At 46.2% G+C, this 24304-nt stretch overlaps 5 protein-coding genes across 8 annotated transcripts in view; 3 read left to right on the forward strand and 2 right to left on the reverse strand.

The window, feature by feature from the left end:
• Positions 1 to 113: 113 nt before the first annotated feature.
• Positions 114 to 2864, forward strand: LOC124467639 (mitochondrial uncoupling protein 2-like). The gene is made up of 8 exons (XM_047019961.1): positions 114 to 262; positions 362 to 513; positions 982 to 1182; positions 1553 to 1769; positions 1860 to 2057; positions 2131 to 2232; positions 2317 to 2497; positions 2596 to 2864. Exons 3-8 carry the CDS (start codon positions 1057 to 1059, stop codon positions 2708 to 2710), a joined length of 939 nt encoding a protein of 312 aa, XP_046875917.1. The 5' UTR covers positions 114 to 262; positions 362 to 513; positions 982 to 1056; the 3' UTR covers positions 2711 to 2864.
• Positions 2860 to 5100, reverse strand: dnajb13 (DnaJ heat shock protein family (Hsp40) member B13). Its single transcript, XM_047019960.1, has 8 exons — positions 4879 to 5100; positions 4633 to 4736; positions 4274 to 4435; positions 4037 to 4194; positions 3795 to 3908; positions 3428 to 3541; positions 3275 to 3351; positions 2860 to 3111 (listed from the first exon to the last, which is right to left on the reverse strand). Exons 1-8 carry the CDS (start codon positions 4944 to 4946, stop codon positions 2958 to 2960), a joined length of 951 nt encoding a protein of 316 aa, XP_046875916.1. The 5' UTR covers positions 4947 to 5100; the 3' UTR covers positions 2860 to 2957.
• A 133-nt stretch (positions 5101 to 5233) lies between these two features.
• mrpl48 (mitochondrial ribosomal protein L48) lies at positions 5234 to 7255 on the reverse strand. Its single transcript, XM_047019963.1, has 8 exons — positions 7084 to 7255; positions 6811 to 6872; positions 6598 to 6629; positions 6429 to 6517; positions 6132 to 6301; positions 5828 to 5930; positions 5578 to 5667; positions 5234 to 5472 (listed from the first exon to the last, which is right to left on the reverse strand). Exons 1-8 carry the CDS (start codon positions 7102 to 7104, stop codon positions 5398 to 5400), a joined length of 642 nt encoding a protein of 213 aa, XP_046875919.1. The 5' UTR covers positions 7105 to 7255; the 3' UTR covers positions 5234 to 5397.
• Positions 7256 to 7670: 415 nt separating this feature from the next.
• rab6a (RAB6A, member RAS oncogene family) lies at positions 7671 to 16534 on the forward strand. 4 transcript variants are annotated; one of them, XM_047019967.1, is made up of 8 exons: positions 7671 to 8259; positions 11608 to 11666; positions 11777 to 11830; positions 12664 to 12769; positions 13996 to 14107; positions 14982 to 15075; positions 15852 to 15918; positions 16276 to 16534. In XM_047019967.1, exons 1-8 carry the CDS (start codon positions 8190 to 8192, stop codon positions 16338 to 16340), a joined length of 627 nt encoding a protein of 208 aa, XP_046875923.1. In that variant the 5' UTR covers positions 7671 to 8189; the 3' UTR covers positions 16341 to 16534. The 4 variants fall into 4 exon arrangements, with proteins under 4 accessions (XP_046875923.1, XP_046875922.1, XP_046875921.1 ...); XM_047019966.1 differs by lacking the exon at positions 12664 to 12769 and adding an exon at positions 12963 to 13068 and having other exon boundaries at positions 7700 to 8259; XM_047019965.1 differs by lacking the exon at positions 14982 to 15075 and adding an exon at positions 14527 to 14620 and having other exon boundaries at positions 7709 to 8259.
• Positions 16535 to 21231: 4697 nt separating this feature from the next.
• Positions 21232 to 24304, forward strand: part of LOC124468123 (gap junction delta-2 protein-like) — a 12179-nt gene continuing 9106 nt past the window's right edge. The window contains exon 1 of the mRNA XM_047020718.1: positions 21232 to 21901. Within this exon, the coding sequence (XP_046876674.1) occupies positions 21825 to 21901 (77 nt within the window). The 5' untranslated portion in view covers positions 21232 to 21824. The remainder of the gene's footprint in view (positions 21902 to 24304) is intronic.

The raw sequence follows: 24304 nt of genomic DNA on the forward strand, positions 1-24304 counted from the left end.
ACGATCACAAGTGTCCCGGTGGCAAATGAGGAAGTGTTATTTGCACAACCACGCTGCATGTATTGCGAGAACAAACACAGCTGCTTTGTCATGACGTATCATGGTTTCCGGGGGGTATAAAACACAGCTGTTTGCTTTCCTTGCAACTGTAGTTTGCCAGCAGAAGCATTGACTCCAGGCAAGTTACATAGGCCTATAAAACTCAGCATCTATACCGTCGACCGTAGTTCTTGTGTAAAACCCTTTCACGCTTTGATTGAAGGTAAAGTTCCAAAATTGTGTTTTATGTGTCTTCGATGTAGCAAATGTGCGCAGGCTATTGTCTATGTTGAAGTCTAACCAAACTTTTACTCGTTTTCAGAATTTTTGATATGTTTTTGGGGTATACCGTTTTTGAAGTTTGTTCTATGGAAGAAGAAGGCAAGCAAATTATAGGTGAAAGTAATTTCGACCAGAGGGACACCTTTAGAGAATCCTGATCTCTGATATCCGTCCTGGGTCGCTTTAACAAAGGTTAGTTTTGAGTGTTTTAAACGTTCAGTGGGAATTGTAACTCCAAATGTAAGCTACATCATTGTTTCGACACAAATCTGATAATCCTTTTAAAATTGGTTCATGTGCCTTTGTTCTACTGTGGGCTCATATTCCGTGTAGCCTGAATAGCCACCTGATAACAGCACTGCAAAAACAACCGGGTACAGTACTTCCTTTGTACTGTGCTCAGTCACTATACTGACCTAGCAACAAGCAGATCCGCCAATGCAAAAGCAGGGGGTGGGGTGGATGTGGTGGTGGGGGGTGCCAATTGTTCACTTAAGCTACTTTTGACCATAATACCGTTTACATGTACAGATGCTGTAGAGAATTACATTATAGTACAGTTGCTATTTAAGCTTACTAGGCATTGTTGTAACATGTATTTTGATGTGATCTTTTTATTTAATAAACACTGCCTGACTACCAATTTTCTCTTCCCTACAGTACCGGGCAGAGTTCCTTATCTTGTGTTCACCTCTTGTCTTCGTACCACCTTCAAATTTCACTGATCTAAAGAAAATGGTTGGATTCAGACCCACTGATGTGCCTCCAACTGCAGCAGTCAAGTTTATAGGAGCTGGAACTGCGGCCTGCATTGCTGACCTGTTCACCTTTCCCTTGGACACAGCCAAAGTTCGACTCCAGGTATGGGTAATTCTATTAACTGTCCAAAAGTCCTTAGCTATTCGAATTTTAAATTGGATAGAATTGACATGTCAACACTGCCACCAAGTGGTTAGAAGTGGTACATCCACCAGCCACTTGCTTGTGTAGCCAAAGGGTTGACTCAAGTCTACCTGGTTGTCACATTAATAGCTGACGTGTTCCTTTCTGTTTCTCCTCTGCCTTGCTTTCTCCCAAACGAGTAGGGTGAGCCCCTAGGATTTGGTGGATACTGGACCTTGCATCATGGCCACTGTTTTCTGGACCCCCTATCTAACTTATCCAGTGCCCCTCCCCCCAACCTCTTACCGAGAGTCTAAGTGTCTCCATGCCCCTTTTTTATCCTGCACAGATCCAGGGGGAGGCCAAAGGCACTGCTGTGTCTAGTAATGGAACAGCAGTCAAGTATCGCGGCGTGTTTGGCACCATCACCACCATGGTGCGCACTGAAGGGGCCAGGAGCCTCTACAACGGCCTGGCGGCCGGACTGCAGAGACAGATGAGCTTTGCCTCTGTCCGCATCGGCCTCTATGACTCTGTCAAGCAGTTCTACACCAAAGGCTCAGACCGTAAGTGCATCCCACTCCAGCGTCCCCCCCCCCCCCTCATGGATGTTTGCAGCTCGTCTAATCATATTCAACGCTTCCCCTTTTGTTCAGATGTTGGGATTGGTAGCCGCCTACTGGCGGGGTGTACCACCGGTGCTATGGCTGTGGCTCTCGCCCAGCCTACAGATGTGGTGAAGGTGCGCTTCCAGGCCCGGACGAGCACTTCTGGGCCGAGCCGGCACTACCAGGGAACCATGGATGCCTACAAGACCATCGCCAAGGAGGAAGGCATTCGTGGCCTGTGGAGAGGTAACATTTGCTTAAAAGGGGTCGGTCAATTCTTCAGTTTGTGCATTGCTTATGTTTTACTGTCCACTTGCAGGTACGGGCCCAAACATTGCACGCAATGCAATCGTGACCTGCACCGAGCTGGTGACGTATGACCTCATCAAAGATTCCCTGCTGAAATCAACACCTTTGACTGGTGAGTCATTGTCATGCAGTATGATACTGTTCAACTGTTTTTGATCTTTTCATTTGTCCTTATTAATATTCATTTACCCTACAGATGACCTACCCTGCCACTTCACATCAGCATTTGGTGCTGGTTTCTGTACTACTGTAATAGCCTCCCCTGTTGATGTAGTGAAGACAAGATATATGAACTCTGCCCTGGGCCAGTATAAAGGTGCCCTCAACTGTGCTTTTGCTATGGTAACCAAGGAGGGGCCCCTTTCCTTCTATAAGGGGTAAGTCTGGAAACGCATGTTGAATTGCATTGTCAAGTTTATGGAGGAAGGGTAGTATAGACCTAACTCGACATGGCTTTGTCATCCACACACTTTAGGTTCATGCCTTCTTTCCTCCGGCTGGGATCCTGGAACGTTGTGATGTTCGTGACATATGAGCAGTTGAAGCGTGCCATGATGGCAGCCCACCAGAACTGGTCTACTCCTCTGTAGACTGGGCCACTGGCTAGATGCTGTGTTTACTCTCATTCCTTTTTATAACCAACTATCCTATTTTGCACCACCTTCTCTTCCTTTGACATTTGACTGAAAAGCTGGTCCTTTCTGTATTTTTAAAGCTTCGTAACATAAAATACATTTTTAACAAGTCTATTTTATTTCTTATGTCTCAAGGTCCCCTTGCAGTGACTAGTTTTAGGTGTCAAGTCAAAGGGAGGCAATACAGGTTAGACTTCTTGCATCAGACAGCCAAGGCTTGCTTGATCAGGCGTTTCTTCTCAGCAGAAAGTTTCTGGGGGAATTCAGTGTCAAACTGGATGATGAGGCTTCCCCTCTGAGCAGGATGTTGGGACAGAGGCATGCCTTCTCCAGTCACCACTTTGCTGTAGTTCTGGCTGGGTAGAGGTGACCAATGTTAAACTTGTACCCTCAGCCCAGTTAACCATGTCTGTTGAATGGCTACAGCCAAGACTCCAATTTTTCCCTTTGTTACTAGCAATCAAACTCTTGGGAGACTACAATATTAACCATGACTGGAACAGTACAATGATCACTCACTGAACAATGTCGTTGACAGGGATGTTGAGAAGTCTGCCATCCAATGTCTCCACATCAATAGAAAAGCCAGTCAGGGCCTGAGGAGTTAAAGTAGACTTGTCATGGGTGGTAAAAGTAGTCTTAAAGAACATTCGTATCGATGGAGGTTCTTACCATTTCCAGAGAGATCTGAGCCGTATAGACAAGAGCATTGTGAGCCCGTACAAACCGGGGATGATTTTTCTGACGCACAACAAACACAATGTCTGCAGGAATACTGTTGGGTCCCTGTGGGGAAAGCCTGATTATAAAAGTTCAACATGGTGGGCTTGTACCTCGTTATTCACCATTATGAATATGCATGGGTTTCATTCCCACTTGGGCCAATTATGGTTACATTTCTAGAGGTCAGCTCATATTACTTGGATGTTTGATGAAGGCTTATATATCATGCAACACCATTTATAGGAATATTCCATATATATGGAATAGCGTAGTGTATATGTGATGTGTGAGCAAAATATAGTGGTTAGCCTCTCACCTGATCACCCTCCTCTGGGAAAGTTATCTTTGTGCCTTCATCCCATCCAGGCTTTACAATGATCGTAAGTATTTTGTCTTTGATGCTAGATGTGTGCCCATCGTCATTCATGACCTGGGTAAAAAGTACTGCATGTATGTTTTTTTAAAGTAGACATGCAAGAACGAAGCACGGTAGTCCTATGGCTCTTACCCTACGGTAGTCCTATGGCTCTTACCCTACGGTAGTCCTATGGCTCTTACCCTACGGGATATCTTGATCTTTTTGGTGCATCCAAAGAAGAGATCCTCAAGGGCCAAGTGAAGATCTCTTTCAATGGGGAAGTCTTGCGTTTTCACTCCCCTTCCTCGCAGGCCACCAAACCCGTAGGCAACTTCATTCCCATCTTTTGTGTGGAAGTCTGAAATATTAAGCCATGCCTTTACTATGGGTGCGATTGAACTGAAACAAGATACTTAAAGTGTATCTCCTTTGCTTACCTGCAAATGGATTGTCACCTCCAAAGAACTGTCTGAATACTTTGTCAGGGTTCCCATGATAGACGTATCCAGAAGACCAAGCACCATTCTCTCCAAACTCAGGTGGGATACCACCTTTCAGACCTTCTTCCCCAAATTTGTCATACGTTGCCTTTTTTCGAGCTGCAATAGGCTATTATTAATATTATTATAGGGACCACAGCTACCTAAGACATTTGTGTAAACGCTTAGCTAAATAACTAAAAGTCCACCTCCCTTACAGAAAGAATACATCTAACACTCGCCATCTGGACTGGAGATCATATGGCTATATTGTCGGACAGTCAGTATGCTCCACCAAACAACCATGGCTTACTTACGGTCGCTCAAAACGTCATAGGCCTCTGCAAGTTGATTGAATTTTTCCTTAGCACCCGGTTTATGATTTGTGTGAGGGTGGTACTTCAAAGCAAGTTGTCGGTATCTACAAAAATGCATAAACAATCACCGACCCGTCATAATTTAGCTCAAGTCTTACTAACATTCTGCTCATCGTGCAGACTTGATACTGTAGTCTAGTACTGTACAGTACCAGTACTGTAGTGGTAGCTTAGGCCTAAACTTACGCTTTCTTGATGTCTGCGTCTGCGGCACTTCTACATATTTCCAATGCGGTATAGTAATCTCTACCCATTTTTTACTGTATCTAACAACAACAAAATGAAAATGAAACGTTGTGTGTTGTTGCGTTTTCAGCTAGTACTATCAACAGACTTCCAACTTCTCCGTTGCTGTGTCTAGATTTGGTTGCTATGGACACACCGAAATGAATACTGGGAAAAAAAGGTTTTGCAAGCAGGGGCGGCCTTGGATCAAGTTATCCAATTAAAACAATTTCACAAGTCCCGTGCAATACGTAATATATTAAAATGTGTTACATGTAAATAAATACCCATATGAAACATGTTCAGAGAGAAAAAGAAAACATCATTGCCACTTCCCATCCCTTTTATTCAATAGCATGACCAAAATAATATTCATTATAGACAATAGGATCAACATTTAACAAGTTGACCAAAGTAATGTACATCCATTCTTCCAAAGGTGAAATAAAGCTGTCCAGCCTGTTAATAGTGGAATTGTCTTTAGTTCATCTTTGCTAGAAGCCCTTCCAGCTCTGGACGTGCCTTGAAACGTAACTGGAAATCTGCCTCTGTGTGCTGGGTAAAAAAATGAGAGGACAATATGAGTATCTACTGAAGAATGAAGATGAAGCAGCTACAATGGAAAACATTCATTAAGATTTTGTACACTTCTATGCTTACCTGCTTTACAGAGAGTTGAACCCCCTCGGGCTGATTCTTCAAAAGAACCTCCATAAAGATGGGGCACAGAGCAGCATTCAGTTGGCTCAGCTGTAAATAAAACAAAATAAATGTAAATTATTAGTTGGAATGGGACACCAAAACAGCTATTCTCTGAGAACAAACATGTCCTGAAAACCTTTCAATGTTTTATCTCTAGGTAAAATGCAATAGCCCATAAGTGAAAAGTGTTTTACTTATTCACTTTTACCTGAATAACTCGCTCATGGGTCTTGAGGATGGCGTCGACATACATCTTGGTGCCTTGTTCCGGCATAAGCATGACTTCTGTGCTCTTTGTGGGTAAAGCGTAGCTGCGTGGATCAGAGTTAGAACATACCACCTCATTAACTTAAATAAGTTAACTAAAATACTTCTGTGATAATGTAATTATACTTCTTTAGACTCTATATATAGAGACATATATATATATCTTTCAAGAGCATAATGGACAATTAACATTTTGTTATTTAAATAATGACTTTTACCATATTCATTGTCACATCGTCTCCTACCTTTCATCCACTTTGACCTTTAGCCGATTGCAGAGGTTGTGGACGTACTGCATGTAGTGCTCCACAAGGACCATGTCATAGCCAGACACTTTTACATTCAGGGTCCCATACTCTGTATCTGTTGGATTTTTGATCTTCTTCATCTGTTTCCTCTCCTTCTTCTTTTTCGGCTACAAGCAACAGATCAGTGGTAATTATCCTTAAGCCTTAGATACATATTATATAACACACAATACCACTATACAACCAAAAGTTCTGACCCAGTCTCTGAGAATGAGACGAGATGTTTCTACTTACTGCTTCTCTTGGCAACAGGTACTTGTATCTGCCTATTCCATGAGTAGGCATGCTTCTGTATAGTCTCACATTTGCTGATGCCAGGCTGCCTGTGAACAATAGTTAATTGATTAACTATCAATTGTTACACTTGACAAAACAACTATTTACTGCTGATGTTTTAACTTACCCTGAGAAGGCTGCTGTGCTGAAATGTTTAATCTGAAAATAAGAAAAACAACTGTGTCCATTAACACATTCAGAACAGCCTCCAACTTACTTGAGGGAAAGGGGAAATGGGAAAGGAACTGCACCAATACATTCACAGCAGCCAAAGGAAAAGCTACTCAAATTGGCAATTATAAACATTGTGGTGGTTGATAAAAGGACTATCTTACTGTACCGGCGTATCAAAGATGTTGCTTGGTCCAGTGCACGTGAATGTTGAACGACAGAAATCTGTAGCTGAAAAAAAAGCATTCTAAACCAAAAGACAACTGAAAGTAAACGTTTTTCTTGGGTCTACTTGGCTGTTTTGGTTTGACCTTTCTATCAAGTAGCCTTCTACAGTAGTACAACAGTAGCGTTAGTCAGTACTGGGTACGCTTGCTAACAAGCTAGCTAGCTATATCAAAGTATCAAGTGGCAAAATACGTTTGGACTACAGATACAATACCTTTCGAATGACAGGATTCATTGCTTCACTATTTGACAAAACTAGTTACAAACAGAAAAGGCAAATTGCACAGCATAAACCTTCACTAAGTTAGTAGATACACAGCTACATTTGCACATGCCGTCATCCAAGATCACATACGCAATATCCGTTTAGTCCACCTTACTAAACTGTATCTAACCTGTGGAAAAATTATAATAGTTCCGCACTTTTTTGATTTATCACAGTGGCTCCACAGCATAAATCTACTCAGTTGATTATTTTACATTTCATATTTATGTTTGTAAGTTGTATGTGCATCCCATAAATATGTGTCATACAGAAAAAGTGACACGATGTAATTAATCTACAATTATAGTACAAAACGAATATCAAAACAAGTCCATGTTTTTATATAATTGTCACACATCAAGTTCACGTGTACGCTATTTCTGTGTTGTAGCATGATTCACCACACGATAATATAAAAGTTTTCAAGTCAAATCTTGCTTTCACCACAAAATAATCTCATACAACCCATGATCTATTTGGAAAAAAACTCTTAAAGTAATTTAATTCTGACAAACAAGAATTAGTACTACTGTAAGCACGTCGATTTTTTTAAAGTATCCCCTATTTTGTACGTATTAATGGGCCAGGTTTATGCATCGGAATGCCAGAGTCCACTTGGATTGGTCAAAGTTGTGTCAGTCAAATTGTTGTGTGGGTTATGTTCGCAGCAGCTGACAGCTAGCCTAGCCATGTCAATAGAGTAGGAGCACGGACAGAATTAGCATTGCAATGAGTCTCTAAAATCTCTCTACTACTCTACTACGACCCTTAGATCTACGAGTTCATATTATTTCATAAAAAAGGTTCACCAACTGCCTGCTAGATACTTGTTATAATTTTATTAGCACTAGCTAACTAGCTGGGTGACAACGTGTTACGAACACTCAACTTGAAAACTAGTCTACTGTAGCTTAGTAGCTTGCTAGCTCTACTAAACTAGTTAGCTAAGCTAGCGACTCAGAGTCTCTAGCCTATTAAACAGTAGGATAGCCAACTGGCTTACTAGCTACTGTAACCTAACTGTGCACGACTGGCATAGGTACACCATTGCAGCCATGTCGGCGGCCGGAGACTTCGGAAACCCGCTAAGGAAATTTAAATTGGTGTTTCTCGGCGAACAGAGCGGTAAGTGTAGCTACAGTTACTTGCTTCAGCTGGTGAAGTAGAACGCATACGTTGACGACAATAGCTAATGTTAGCTAGTTGGCTAGCGACTCTAGCTAAGTAAGCTAGCGTTAGCAAGCTAGGCTAAGGTCTGCCTCCTAGACACGTCAACAGCTCTAGTTACAACATCAGCAGCTAGTTTAACTACGATAGTTTGAGTGGCAAGCGGTGAAACCTCTCATTTGAACGTAATATTTCCATGTATCTTTCACTTAGTATGAGTTCAGATTAGTTTACCCCAAACTTTATCTGGCAGATGTAGTGATTAGTTAGGCCAATGGAAGGGCTGTGGTCATCGGGGCCTTTCGGTTTAGGTCATACATAGCCATCTAAGCCGTCTTGATTTAATCTAAATACAGATGTTGAATGCTAAACGGACAGTGTACAATTCGAGATTATATCCAATTGTTAACTAGTTTTCTACCACTAATAAAATGCCTTGCCTACCTATGTGCCCTACTATGAAACAGTAGAGCTACTATTGGATGGATATCCGCTGTTGGGCAATATGTTCTCATTGCAGGCTAAGTCATAAACATGCTTACACACACAATTGGCAGCAAACATACAGCCATTCATCACAGCCAGTCAAGATTTTTGGTTTTGTTAGTGCTCCTGCAATCCCTATGTGCTATGTTTTGTTTTTCTGTTAGCTTCAGTACTGTTTTGATTTACTTGATGTTGCATCCAGAGGAATACAACAACCTTTCCTCTTTAGGTGCAATTATGAGTAGGAACAATTCCTGACAGTGTAGCCTAGAGACAGGCAACAGATGAATTTATTTTTGACAGTAAAAAACATTCTCTGAATGTCACAGAGCCATTACCTTAGTCTTTTTTCCAGGCTGCTGTGTGAAACAATGTGCTTTAGGCTCATTGCAACCCCCCAAAATTGCCATGGATATTCAAAATGTTTTAAATGGTAGTTACACTGGAGTTATTTTATATATATATATATAGTGTGGGAGTTGAACTTTGCCTCTGGGTGTTCAAGATATGCTTAATAATGGGTTTGAGAAGTTAGCCTAACCTGAAACACTAACTCTACCTAAGCCCTGTAATTAGGAATATCGAAAAGACAGATTTTCTTCTGTTGTCATGGCCTTAGCAGCTGCTTTTGAAATAGAGGGGGGAGTCACAACCTCCTAAGACTCATGTTCAGGGGGCAAGAGATCTGAAAGATATGGTCTGTGAAAATAGGTCTTCAGATGTTAGAGAGGGTGTTTTGGATCAGGATAACATTTGTTTAAGAAGTAAGAGTTTGAAACAACCAGCCGATCAAGCATGTGTGACTTGTTTAGCAAGATGTAGGAAATGCATTCAAGCACAGCCAATCGCTGAGGTAGGATACGGTCAATAGCCACCGTTTGAAGAACTAGACTTACACGTAAAACAATCAAATAGTTAAAGGGAAATCATCTTAAAGGCTAAGGCACATTGACACCCACCCTCACAGCACCTCTCCATCTCCTCTGTCGTTTTTCCTCTCTTACCCTTGGTTTATTATCTGCAATTGACTAACATGGACAGCACTCTGAAGCCAACATATTGTTCTAAACTGGGTTGGAGGAGTAGCTCATACACTGTGGTTCGATGACAGAAAATTGACTTTACATTGAGTCATTTAGCCGACGCTCTTATCCAGAGCGACTCACAGTAAGTACAGGCAAGTAGGGGGAAGTGCCTTGCCCAAGGACACAACGTCATTTGGCACAGCCGGGAATCGAACTGACAACCTTCTGATTACTAGCCCAATTCCCTAACCGCTCAGCCATCAGACTCCTAAATTAAATGTGTGTCTCAGCTGTCTAACACTCCCAGTGTCTGCCTGTGACCCCATCTGGCTCTGAACACAGCCTGTGTCACAGACTGCCTGTTACAAAGGCCTAAAGTCATGGCTCTGTTGAAAAGACACGCTCTATACTCCTACCCTTCTGAACATGTCGGAGCAGATTGTGTCACAAGGGCACTCACGTTTATTCGTCGATCCTCGGGCGTGTGCTGTGCTCATGATGTACTCTGCGTCGATGTTGCTTCACTTGTCGTCACACTGCTCTGTTTGGAAGCAGGAGTGTTCATCAGACTTCCTCTACGTTAACTTGATTTCTCCTGATGGGATGGGAGCAGATATTCCTATAAAGATTTAGGACATCTTCTGGCTAAACTCAATCCAGTTAAGGTCTCAACTGTGGGACCAGCTGCCCCACTGTCCTTCCCTGCACCCCTCCACTGTCCACATAGATGCAGAGAAAGAAAGATGAGGAAAGGGCCCAAATGTCACATTGAGGACAGAACAGGAAGGAAGGGCAAGTGGAGTTCAATAAAGGCCATGTGGGCTCCTGGATAAGCTCAACACCCTATATCTTTGAGAATATTGTTTCCTGGTCCAAACTCCTCTTTCTTGCTCAGGGTTAAGGCAAGAACATACAACACATGTTTATCAATACACAAGGTTTGACTGTTTCATTTACATCAATTCATTTGGAGATGCTTTTATCCCAAGCAGTAGTCATCTATCAGATCTGTCCAGCCATCAACAGCAGGTCAACAACAAACCCCATCTCAGTGCCATTGGTGCACATTCACTGATGGTGGGGACGTTCAGATTGCACTTGCATTTAGATGAGGTTGTTTGCCTACACTCTGGTGATCAGGTTCCGGGCCTCAACAGTAGCTACAGTGACACAGCTGTAATAGGAGAGATTTAAAGGAGGGTGGGGGTGGAAATGAATGCTAGCTCACACATTCTCTGGAGTGGAGGAAGTCATTAAAGGAGCTAGTGGCTTTCTACTTCTTTTATCTTGTGTAGTTTGTCACTCCCCAGTTTTAATCTCCCAAATATTCTGTATTTCGTGTAGGCTTGTGGGGTCACATACTTCTTGAGTGTGAGAGGGGGTGTGGCAGGGTGGTGAATAGCCAGGCTGGGCCTTCCAACTTCCAGGCCTGCACCAGTAAAGGGAGAGTCCCCCAGCATTCCTCTTGAGGGTGGGCCTGGCCTGGGGATGCTGAGGGGGTGGGGGGCATTACATGACCCTGACATGTGGCCAGATGATGACGCCTACGTTGAATAAAAGTTCTGAGAGCCAACAACTGACTCCCTATGAGGTGGCAGAGGTCATTCTTATAGTTTACTGAATTGTTGGCAACTGGATTGGCCTAACTGACAAGGCCTTCCATGTCAGTGTTAACTACTCATCTACTACTCATTGACACCTAAAGACACCTTGATTATATTAGGAAAAGTGTATGAACTTGCTTTGAAAAGTAATTGAACGGTTATGTATGTTTGTGTGTCTTTTGTCTTTTCAGTGGGGAAGACTTCACTGATCACCCGGTTCATGTACGACAGCTTTGACAACACTTATCAGGTGAGCCCCAAGTGTGCAAAGTACAAACATTTCAAGCTTTTTGCAAGAGTGGTTCTTTAAAATGTTTTCCTACTATATTCTCAATCTCTTGTCATCTCATTTTCCCTCAGGCAACAATAGGAATAGACTTCTTGTCAAAAACGATGTACCTTGAAGACAGAACAGTAAGTTTTATTCTTTATCCTTAGTCCATTCATTTTGGTCGTTTCCTGTTTGTGGGTAGATGTGGAAAGCGGATCAAAAACATGGAACATTACTTGCCCTTAACGTTTTCAGTTTTAGTTTCAAATAGGATGTTGACTATATGACACTTAGCTTAGATATCAAATTGTGGGCTTGCTTCTCCACTGTGATTTCAGGTTAATCATATAAGCTGTTAATGACATAAGCCATATCAATCTGTTGTATGTGTGTGCTTCAACTGCGTCACCTGTAGCAGATGTAACAAAACCTTTTATTTGATGACCTTCACACGCTGACGAGCTGTCCAATCCTGCTGGAAATGGGTTCCAGCTTGGCGTCTTCCTCCCTAATCAGTTATTCCCTCCTTAAGACCCCCTCGACCCTTCTGTTCTCCTTCTACCTCCCTCTCCTTATCCTGTTGTTCATTCTCAAGTTGAAGCTTGATTAAGCACAGGCTGCTAATCAACTCTTGATTTCACGGGCCTAGACCGCTCCCTGTCTGGTCATACAGACATGACACACCCGCCTGCATGCAACCTTCTGTCTCTCTCACTCTTTGGTTTGCTCTCAGTTTTTTCTCTCTCTCTCTCTTTCAATTCTCTCTCTTTATCTCGGTTAAGAAACTCAGATTTTTGGATCCAAGAGTTCCACTTTCAGCCAAGTTTGGTTTCTTTTAATTGTTCTCGTTCTTGCCTCACGTTTTCTCTTTTATTTCCGAGCGTTTTCTTTCCTCATTTTTCTTCATCCCTTTTTTTTTTTCTTGTTTTTTTTCTGCTTTCCCTTTTCTTTGATTTCTCCTCCCGTCCTCCCCCAGATCAGGTTGCAGCTGTGGGATACGGCTGGGCAGGAGCGCTTCCGTAGCCTCATCCCCAGCTACATCCGCGACTCAGCCGCTGCTGTCGTAGTATACGACATCACAAGTAGGTACCCCCCACCCCACTGGCTCACCCGCCGTGCGTGCGTGTGTGCCCCCCCCCCCTCCCCCCCGTCAACCCCCGTCCAGTTCTCCCTCCTCTTACCACCACCTCTTCCTCTCCCTCTCTCTCCTCCATCTCTCCCCCACCTCCCTCCCGCCCGCCCGCCCTGTGTGCTGGTGCTAACGTGGCTGCTCAGGTGAGGCTCCAGTTGTGGGACACAGCGGGCCAGGAGAGGTTCCGGAGTCTGATCCCTAGCTACATACGCGACTCCACCGTGGCCGTGGTAGTCTTTGACATCACAAGTGAGTGGGCGGTCCCTGTTGATGGAGAGAAGGCCAAGAAAGATGTCCCATCTTTTTCTTTTTTCTCTTTTTTTCTCTCGCCACTGGCTCCATGTTCTTCTTTCTGTCGTCCCATTGGTTCTTTTTGTTCCTATTCCTGAAGCCCTCTCCCCTGTTTTCCTTTGTCCCGTTTCTACTTCTTAGTTGTTCACGTGGTCCTCACACTCTGTATGTGTTTCCACTCTGAAAATGGTTAATTTCTGATTCTACTTTTTGCATGATTACTGTTTAAGTTTCTGTGTTTTGCACTAGATCTGTGTTTTTTAAGATTTGAAAACTGTGTATGCATGCATGATGACTATGAAACTGTTTTTTAGCATGGCTCGTTTGAATGATCATTAACATTGTATGTACAAACAGCTATAATACAATGCAGTTACTTTTATGTAAGACCTTTGACACCTTTATATTCCTCCAAATTCTGTTTTTTTAATACAATGTCAAGAGTTAATAATGAGGATTTGCGATCATAAGGACATGGCACATTTACAAGCTTGTTTAGTCAAGCAGCATGAGCTCTCATTCCTTGTCAGACATCAGTTGTTATTTTTCTAGGTCTGCCTTTTCAAGAGTATTTAGTCTGTTATGGCTTTTAAGTTCCCACTAATATCGGTTTCATTTACACAGCTAGGATGTGCAGAGATGAGAAGGATATATTTCAGTGTAAAAATGACTGGGCTGCTGTTGATAAATATAGAGTAATGGTGCTCAATGGTGAAGTAACAATTAGAAAGGCGTGTTATAGGTACAGGAAATGACCACCCAGTGTTGGTGTCCCCGGCTCTCCCTGCCCTCAGGTCCTACTTGTCTGATGAACACAGACTCAGACCCAGACTAACAGCAGTCCTCTCCTCCTCCCTCCCTCCCTCCCTCCCTCTCTCCAACCAGACGTCAACTCCTTCCAGCAAACCACAAAATGGATCGACGATGTCAGGACGGAGAGGGGAAGTGACGTCATCATCATGTTGGTGGGCAACAAGACGGACCTGGCAGACAAAAGGTAGGCGGGCCGGCTCAGCGCTCCGCTCCCCCAGGCCCCGTGGGGAGCCGTGGAGGGAAGGCCTCCGTAAGTGCATACTGATGAAGCTACTGATTGTTACTGCTGGCTGATTAAGAGTACGCCCGCAGTGAAGCCCTCCCAACAATGGCTCCCTCAGGGGGTGTCTGAGCGGTGACTTGTGGGGGGAACATTAGACCCTTTTCCCCCCTGATTCAGCCACTGTAGAGATCAATGTGAAACGAGTTGAAAAGATTAACCGCACTCATTTGTAAGCCGGTGAGGACAAGCTGTGCTGTTGTCCAAGTCCTGTGTGATGTGACTGTAATGCAAAAGTGACGGATGACATCAAACTGCCCTCCCTTTTTTAATTGAGTTTCGTCTCTGCTGATGTGCATTGTTAACCTTCTTATCTACCACAGGCAAGTATCTATTGAAGAGGGTGAGAGGAAAGCCAAAGAGCTAAATGTAATGTTTATTGAGACTAGCGCTAAAGCTGGCTACAACGTGAAGCAGGTCAGTGTACCACCAAGACGTGCTCTCCGTCCTGACTGCCTGTGCTGCCGCCCCCTCCGCGCTCCCTCCGAAGGTCACCCCCCAGTCAGAGGTCGAGGGTCACAGCAGAATCTAAGGGTCAAGAGCCCGGTTGAATTCTCATGCTCCTGATGAGAGGTGCTCCGCTAATCTGGGCCTGGGAGAGAGGGGCCCGTGGGGAACACTCGGTCGTAGCCGAGGGGGCAGCAACAGCAGCAGGACGAGACGCACATCATCCTCCACTTCCATGTGTTCACATTCTGTTTTGTTTCTGTCTTGTGTCTTCCTGTTCATCTGTTACGTGGACGTGTGTGTGTGTGTCCTGGGTCGTGGCTCACTACAGACAGATAACCACAGAGGAAGGGGAACAGAGAGCCAAAGAGCTGAATGTTCTATTTATTGAAACGAGTGCAAAGACAGGCTACAATGTCAAACAGGTAGAGCGCATGCGTGTGTGTGTGCCGTGCTTAGGCTTTCCTCACACGTGTGTGTGTGTGTGCGTTTCACGCTGGCTTGCACTGCATCTTGCGGGGATTCTGGATTTCTCTGAAAACTTCCTGAGGGGTCAGAACCTGTATGGGTCAGAACCCATGACCAGATGACTGTATACAGGCCTTCCTCTGGACTCCAGCCCTGAGCTGGTGCTCTAGGTGGGACAGAGTCTTCAGAGTAATCCTCGCCCCACGTTTGATTGGAAGTGATTAGTCTACCTAGTAGCAAATTGTTAAAATTAGAGCCTTGAGATGTGAATGAAGGAGTGAATGAGTTAATTCTGATTGAACATATTAAGTACAATTTGTAAGTGCTTTAGTTAGTTTTTAAGTGTAAACGAAAGGAGTGTGTGTTCAAGTTCATGGTTTATCCCCGAGTTCCTTTTTAATCTAGCTGAGATGCCAAGGACCTGTGAAATCTCATCATATTTCTTGCCTTCAAATTTGGACTTTGGGAGGTGATTTTCTGATGAATGATTAAATGGATTCATTAGATTTGCTCTGTAGCACCTTATTCTTAACGAACTCTGCTCAAATCAGCTGAAACCGTGACTCCTTCTGAACGGCCAATCAGAATTCATAAATCTTCTGTGAAAGCACAAGCTCTGGCCTGTGGTGTTGGGTGGACTGGGATCATTAGAGGTATGAATTAGAGGTCCTCTCCCTCTATGTGTATGTTTATCTCTCTCTCTCCCTCTCTCTCTCTTTCTCTCTCTGTCCAGCTGTTCAGACGGGTGGCGGCCGCCCTCCCTGGCATGGAGAGCACACAGGACAAGAGCAGAGAAGACAGTATCCTTTTTCTGCCAATGGGAGTGTGTGTGTGTGTGCGTGCAGTTGAATTCTTTTTCAGAAGTTCTGTATTTATATATAGAAAGGTCAGTCCGGTCCAAAAGTGAGACTTATTTTAGGTCACATCCCCACAATATACCCCCTGTACTCGAGCACAGGTAAAGTAGGTGCTTCTACCGATATTATTCAACCGTTCATTCTAGAATGAAAACCGTACCTGCTAATGGTGTCTGTTCATGAAGCAGGAGGCTGCTTGGGAAGTTCTGACAGTGTGTGTGTGTGCAGGTCACAGGCCTGCCTGAGCCCTCTCTCTCTCACTTGTCTCGTGTTGATCCTTAACCTCTCTCTCCCCCTCAGTGATTGACATAAAGCTGGAGAAGCCTCCGGAACAGCCCGCCAGTGAAGGGGGGTGCGCCTGCTAATGCCCCCCCCCCTCCTCTGTCATTCCCCTCTCTCTCTCTCTCTCTCACCCACGTGTTGTTGCTCTAGCGCTCTCTCTCACTCACTCACACACAGGCTTATTCACTCTGTACTGCACTCGCCCTATTTCTCTGCCCCCCCCTTTCTCCAACCTGCCCCTGCCCCTTCGTCTGCAGATCCGCCCCCCCCCCCTCCCTAAAGAAGAACACTACCTGTCCATCATCCTTTTTGTTCAAGTGGCAACCTGCTGTCTCACTGAGATGACCTTAAGCTTAACAAGCACAATGTGGACGTGAATGCTATTTTACTTCCGTTATAACTATCGCAAATGAAAAAAGGAAAGTGTTCACCGTTTGTCCCCCAGAAATGTTTATTTTCTAAGCAATGTGTCCAATTACCCTCATGGTCTATGCAGAAGAGTTTGTCAAGTCGTCAAATATGACAGAGACCCGGGAGGAGTGCGTTTTGAAGCAGTTTAGAAAGTCGACAGAATGTTCTCGTCATGATAGCGTGAACAGCCAGTGGCTCGTGTCAGATGTGGTGTGGAAGACCCGGCCCTGGAAGCAGTGAGTGTGTCTGGGGAGGGTGGGTGAGGACCACTCCTGACCACAGCCCTGCTCCTGAACACAGCCCTGCTGCAGGTAGCCCACAGGAAGCCCCCCCCGGATGTGTCACAACAGAACGCCACCATAATACCACCCCGCACCATGGCACGTCCCCACCACTTCCAGATGACAGCATGTATCAGCGTGAATATAAGGGCAGTGGCTCTATCACCGTGGTGACTGTCGTCATCCTTCTGCCCTCGCCGGTCCTCAGAGATGAGGATGAGCTCTCCTCGCCTTGGCTGCCATTTTCTACTTTCATTTTTTTGTTTGTTGGTTAGATCTTTTACTTTTTTTTCTAAAGAGTACACTTATCATAGAGGAAGAATATAGTTCTGAGAACAGTAGCGTTTAAGAGAGGATGCTTTTGTATATGGAGAAACGTATCATAATCAACACAACCCAACTTCAACATTAGAAATCCAGACATGCCTTTAAAAACATGTTAATTATAGAGGGCTTCCATGACTTTGGGTTTTTCTAGATTTGATAGATTTGGTTTCATATAACATTGACACTTTAGAAATTTGTTTCATATTTTGCTTGTTTGGTTTTGATTATTGGTTAATTGTTCCATATGTTCATATAATCTACAGTGACTTGTAATATTTATTTCTACCAGATCATGTTTCTTTTTTATGGCTAATAATGTCTTCATTGATGGGATGATCCCTTAACTGCTAATTACATTATTTTGCACCATCTCAACCACTTCATTTGAAACAATATAGCCCCACTTCTGGTGTCCTCTTCCCTGTCAGTACTGAACAATGCTGGTCAGATTGAATTGATCAACGCAGTGCTGTGGTTTGTTTGTCTCTGGAAGAAATCTATGCGTTCACCTTTGTCCCTAACCTTGTATGTCTGGATTGGTTCTAGTTAGAGGGACAGGTAATCTGTCACTGCTTTGTGCTACAATGTTGCTGTGCTCCAATGCTCATGAATTGCACTGCTAGAATTCATCTGTGTCTTACTGACATCCCTAAGAAAAGTCTACATTTAGTAACTGAAAATACTTTTTGATGGTTGAATAATAAATAAATGCTAGACAAGGCAAGCTGGGAAGAGTGTCATGTCTCATTTTAGAGCTTTTTGTCTTATCTATTTATCTCTTGTATTTTTCAATTATACATACAAGGAGAATTAATACATTATCAGTCCTGGCGTTACATAAACCAAGGAACAGATTGGTGTAGTTTCCTGCATGAACACTAGAGGGCAGATTTATTCAAGGACGGAACCTTGAGCAGCACTGTCCCTGAGACAGTTAATGGTGAGCTTAATGGTTACAAGCACATATGAACCAGAGTTATGCTGGGAGAATGAGAGCCCCAGATGCATCCTTCAGATGTGCTAATGCTGTTGTATCCATGTTGTCAACACTAGCATCACAACAGACCAGCAGCCTATTGGCCAAAGATAGACTGCAGAAATCTTTGGGAATCGATTGGGCTACCAGATTATCACAGGTCACCGCTAGATGAGACAAAAGGGTTATTCTAGACAATAAGACGGTTCAATAGAGTTTTCCCATCCTTTTCAAGAATGAGTTAAGGCAGTGACCTCATCCTGATTTTAAGTCTTATTATGTTGGTGAAGTCAACACGGCTCAATATTCAACACACTTCAACATGCACAGGGGGTTACCCCAGTTTAGAGGAAGAACCAAGGTCATTTAACGATATCGCATATAAACATGGGTGCGCGTTGTCCCTGTGTGTGAATTTATTGCTTGAGTGCATGTGATTCCATCAGCGTGTATATGGGTGCGTGTGCGTGGCAGTGTGTACAGTATGTGTGTTCCCGAATGTGTGTGTGTGTATGCTCGAGCTGGCTGTTCTAGGTCACTAATGACACACCTGCGCCTCGCTTCTCTCGTGTGCCATGCTGCTCTGATGTTTCTCCTCTAAGCCTGGGCGGCCCTGGTTCCAGCTCCAGCCGGCTGACGCCAGGTCTCCAGAGGTCCCAGAACTACCCAGGGCCAGCCTCACACCTCCCAGCCTGTCTCCTCCGCATGACTCCTTCACCATGTGTCCTTGATGGGCCAAACTCCCAAAGCCCCCTTGCTGAAGATGCTGAACTGACACTATTTCTCTGTCTCTCTCTTACGCACACACACACACCCAGCAAAGGAGATCAATCATTGATTCACTGCAGAGGCTGCCGTGTTAGGACTGTGGTTGTGAACATGCTCTCCGCTACTCTGATTGCTTACACCTTGGCTGGTTTTTATATGAGGAAATGCAGTAACACTGACATGACATCACACACAGACACGTGGCCCACTCACCCCTCACAAACCTGTATGTAACCCTGACCCCCTCTCCCCTCCTTCTCACCCTCCCTCCTCACCCCCCCTCCTCACCCTCCCTCCCTCCCTCCTCATACTGTCACCTCTCCCTCCACCTCCCCTCTATTACTCATACTGTACTGGGGGGGGTAGCTCTTTCTAAGCACTATGTTGGCGTTGGTGTATGACTCATAGTAGTCCTGCACAGGTGTAACATATTGAGGGGGCAATGGTGTTGGTGTCTGTGTGTAGAGGGGGGTGGCTATACGTGTGTGTGTGTGTGTGTGTGTGCGTGTGTGTGTGAGAGAAGGGGGAGAGACATTGTACAGTATCATGTACCACCACAACATTAATCAAATGAATGCAGCTTTCAATGTCACGCCAGAGTACTGTAGTGTTCATCTCTCCTAGGAGAAAAAGAGGGAGAGAGAGAGAGAGAGAGATGGGCAGAAGTGGAGGAGGGGAAATGGGAGAAGGAGGAGGAGGAGAAAAATACAGTGAGAGGAAGAGGAGTGAAAAGGTGGGGGCGGAGACAAATAGGTGAGCTGTCGGCTGAATACAATAAGGGGGAGGGGCAGAGCCGTGAATTCTCTCCTGTGTAATCCTCTCAAAGGCAAATAGGAGCAGAATAGTGTGTAATAGCATAGGAGAGAGAGAGAGAGAGAGAGAGAGAGAGAGAGAGAGAGAGAGAGAGCGAGCGAGTGTTCGTTTACAAGAAGAGGGAGACCCTGTGGATGAGAAGGTGCTGAGACAGAGAGCAGCAGTGAGAGCTGGGGAGACATCTGCCTGCCCTCCAGACTGAGACAAAGGACTGCAGAGGGGAACAGGGGGCAGCAGGGAGGGTGAGCTGCAGTCCCTCATCCCAGACCTGAGAGAAAGAGACTGCTCCACACAGGGAGTCTCTCCTGCCAGCACTAGTCCGCCAACCCAAGCACATTCATACGAGAGGAATAAGAGAGGGGAGGAGAGTGGGAGAGAGCGGAGAGAGCGGAGAGAGAGAGAGAGAGGGGGATCGGGTCTGAACGGGGGAGTGTTGCATGCGTACGGAGTGTGACAAAGATAGAGCGGGTGAAGAAGCAAGTGAGGGAGAGAGAGAGAGAGAGAGAGAGAGAGAGAGAGAGAGAGAGAGAGAGAGAGAGAGAGAGAGAGAGAGGAAGGGAAGAACAAACGCTGAGATCTGGAGAGATAGGTGACCGCGGAGAGAGCGAGCTCAGCACACAAATACAACCAGAGGGGGGACAAAGGGAGTGCGGGGAGAAAAAAGAGAGCGAGAGAGAGAGAGAGAGCGAGGGAGAGAGAGAGGGGAGCGAAGATGATGGAGCCCAGAAATAGGTTTCACGGGATAGCCACTCATCTCGTCTCTGTGCGGCAGACGTGACTCCGGGCGTCGGATTGTGCCGGAATTAGCCAGGAGGACACTACAGGACAGCAGGTCTGCAGTGATCTGTCTCTGCCTCAGCGGATGCAGCAAAAGCAGCTGATTTATTACCGAGCGTCTCTGTGGCAGCAAGCGTGTCGCTGGCTGTGTGCGCGTGTGTGCTCGTGTGTGCATGTGTGTGCGTGTAGGCGGGATTGTGATGGTCTCCCATGGTGATTTGAACGATAGGAGCGAGCACTCTTGTGACTATGACATTCAGTGAGCGCTACGACGTGTGGCAAGAGCTTCGTGTGCGGGCGTGGAACCACAAGCCAGCCAACGGGGGGAAGATTTAAGCAGTGACTCTTGCCGGTCATCGGGTTGAAGGGTTTGCGCACGCCGCTCGCTTGTGTGTGTGTGTGTGTGCGTGGAGGTGAGCGGAGGAGGGGTCAGCTGGGTGCAGTGTGTTGGGTTAGAGAGGGAAGGGCACAGTCAAGGTAGGTACTCGACACTGTGCAAGGACGAGCTCTTAGCCCCGATGGACGAGAGTGCATCTGAGGTAGGAGGACTGCCTTGAGGGCAGGGAGGAGGACAGTGAGAGAGGGGCGAAGGAGAGAGGGAGTGGGGAGGAGGGAGGGATAAAAGGAGCAGGGAGAAGGAGGGGAGAGGGAGAGAAAGGGAGGCGAGGGAGAGTGAGACCATGGCTGTCAGATCCAGTGAGCTATAGCATATGCTTTAGCGTAAGAGCAGAGTGGTGCGGCAAGGGGGGAAAAGGACGGGCATCGCTGCACAGAGGAGGGGGAGAGCGGGAGAGAGGAGAGAGAGAGGAGGAGGGAGGGGGGAGAGAGGAGGAGAGAGGGGGGAGAGAGGAGGAGAGGCAGAAGGCACAGCTCAGGACAACACCTCTCTCCGTCTTTGGGAGTTGTGAGGAGCACACCAGGAGTGGGCGAGGGAGGACTCGCACCCTGGCACGCCCGTCCGCAGCCTCCGCTCCCACGGTCGACGCCAACCCGGAGCGCGAGCCGCCGGGTCGCCCGGCAGAGGTCAGGAGGAGGCGGGTGCGGGACAGGGGCGGATGCGCCCGTTCTGGCCGGGAAACCCACAGGAGCGCCGAGGCCCGGGACAGGGGAGAGGAGGGAGGAGGAGGAGGTAGGAGGAGGGAGGAGGAGGAGGTAGGAGGAGGAGGGCCACGGCCCGGGGACCCGGTTCTTCTCGAGGCTGAACCTGTCTTTCGATGACCATGGGGGAGTGGACCATTCTGGAGCGGCTGCTCGAGGCTGCTGTCCAGCAACACTCTACCATGATTGGGAGGTAAGAGTGTCACCGCCTAGTGTGCCGGTCTGCCTTTTTATGTTGTGTGCCTTTTGTTTGTCAAATGGGTGCATCTGCCTGTGTGTGTGTGTGTGTGTGTTGGCGGGATCCCTGTGGACGCCCCTTCCTTCAGGCTCATCCCAGTGTCCGCCTGTACTATCTCCCCTCCCCTCTCCTCCGCTCTGTTCCCCGCGTCCTTCCCCATTCCCCCACTTCGTCCATCCCACTCCCGTTATTAGTTAGGGGATGAGCTAATTGCACATAATCAATCGAGCACATTACTGGGCATTACAGTTAATTCAGCAGGGCTCTTGAGTTGATTCCACCTATTGGCCTAGGTATTGATGGAGGGGAAGATAGGACATTTCAGCAGGACACCAGAAGGGGAGAAAAAGAGGGGGAGAAAAGGAGACAGATGGCAGGGGCCACTGAGGCGCTGAGAGGTGGTGGGGGGACTGGGAGGCTGCTCATCGAGTAGGAATTGAAAAGTAGGCTAAGTCAGACTTTCTGGAAGGAAAAAAACCAAACTGTTCTCATACATTCATTATGAGGCTCTGTCTAAATAGATCATTTTGTGTGTGTGTGTGTGTGTTTGTGTTTGAATGTAGGGCTCGAGGAGTGTTCGTTGTAGTGAGCTTATGCATGAGCAGATGAGCTCAGGGGTGTGCTGATTAGCTGTGCAGACGTGTATCAGGGACACGCTATGATAACAGTTTTTCCTTTGGTGTGTGAAGAACATGCTCCATCATCTGTGTGATGACTCTGGATCCTAGGAGTGATTTTCCACCTATTAAGCACAATCTAAGTTCTTCCCAACAGCAAACTCTGCTAGCCCCTCCATGGCAACACTGAGCCGACGGCACAAAGCTATTTTAATTTCCACGTGTGCAATTCTAGTCAGGAGAGGTGTCTATCTCTGGTGTGAGGACTGTGGTGCACCCTGGGGGGGGGGGGGGGGGGGGGGGGGGGGGGGGGGGGGGGGGCAGCGCTGTGTGGAGCAGAGAGTGTGACCCCCCCCTCCTGAGACCAGGAGCGTGGACACAGAGCCTGAGCTAACAGGCAGGCCATCTCACTGCTGAGCCCATTAACCCCAACCCCAGGTAGCCCACGCAAGGGCAAGGCCTGACCTTCTCTGCCTTCCAAATGTTGTGTGTGTGTGCGTGTGTGTTCACGGAGAGAGAGTGTGCTGCTATGTATTTTTGTGTGTATCAGAGAAAGAGAGGGAGTGGGAGCGTGAACGTGTGTGTGTGTGTGTGTGTTGGTGTCGGTTTGCTTGTATTTATGTGTGTCTGGCTGCATAATTAAAAGTGAAGAAGATGACCTGGTTGACTGCAGACCATGTACTGCAGCTATTAATACATGTGACAGATTGCAAGAGATATGAACATACGGTTGAAAGTGGATATTTGAATACACACACGCGTCATAGTGGGATAAAGTATTAAAGCCTTATAGTACATCAAGTATTCTTAAAGAGAGAAGACATGATTGGTATAGACCGTGCAGAAGTCAGACTGTCCTGTGCAGAGTGTCAGTTACACCCTGGTCTCTTCTAAACGTTGAAGAACTGAATAAAACATCTTCCTGTTCCTCTCGTCTCCGGGTGGAAATCAAACCTGTGGCAGCTGAAATCATTCACAGCATGACGGGCGCAAAACGAGGGATAAATGAATCAGTGAAAGGAATCAATGAATGAAAAAACGCCCACAATTATTCAGGGGGAGAAAGACAAGTCTCTCAATTTGTCGGCTGCTCCTGTCAGACAGCATTATTAATGCCGACACCGAGTTGTGTTCGTGTCTTTCCTCCTTAATCTGTGGCTTTGATGCATTCTGCAGGGCTGTCGAGAGAGCCTTCCCCCAGATAACCAACAACATGTTTCCTGATAAATTGCTCCTCCGACTAGATTTTGGCCGTTCCGTAGTACTCTGCTTCCTCTGTGGGGGGATTCTGGGACGGTCTGGAGGGCCAGAGTGCTGCTGTGAGTGACAGCCATCCACCAGAGATCCTGTGGGGATCCTGCTGGACAGAGAGGGGTCTGCGGACGGCTGACTGTCCCTCAGAGGATCGCTGTGTAGGCTGCTCTGGTGGATGTCGCTGATGAGGTGTGCTGTCACTGATCTCTCTGTGTTGTGGCTGCAGCCAGACTCTGTTGTCCCCGCAGGACTGTATGTTTGGCCACAGAGCCGTGAGCTGTAACCTGATAGCTCTGTGTTGGTCCTGTCATGCAGCAGGGCCAAGACACCGCGTGCCACTGCTGCTACGGAGGGTCAGACTAGAAGAAGAATCCTTGAATCGCCTCATAAACGTAGCACACACACAGGCGCATGCCAGGGCATCCTTCAGAGAAACGCGTCTCTGCTGTGGTCCTGTCCTGCTGTCATTCCTTGGCAGGGCAGCCAG

Source organism: Hypomesus transpacificus, chromosome 5, assembly GCF_021917145.1.
Source record: "Hypomesus transpacificus isolate Combined female chromosome 5, fHypTra1, whole genome shotgun sequence".
Taxonomy (NCBI): Eukaryota; Metazoa; Chordata; class Actinopteri; order Osmeriformes; family Osmeridae; genus Hypomesus; species Hypomesus transpacificus.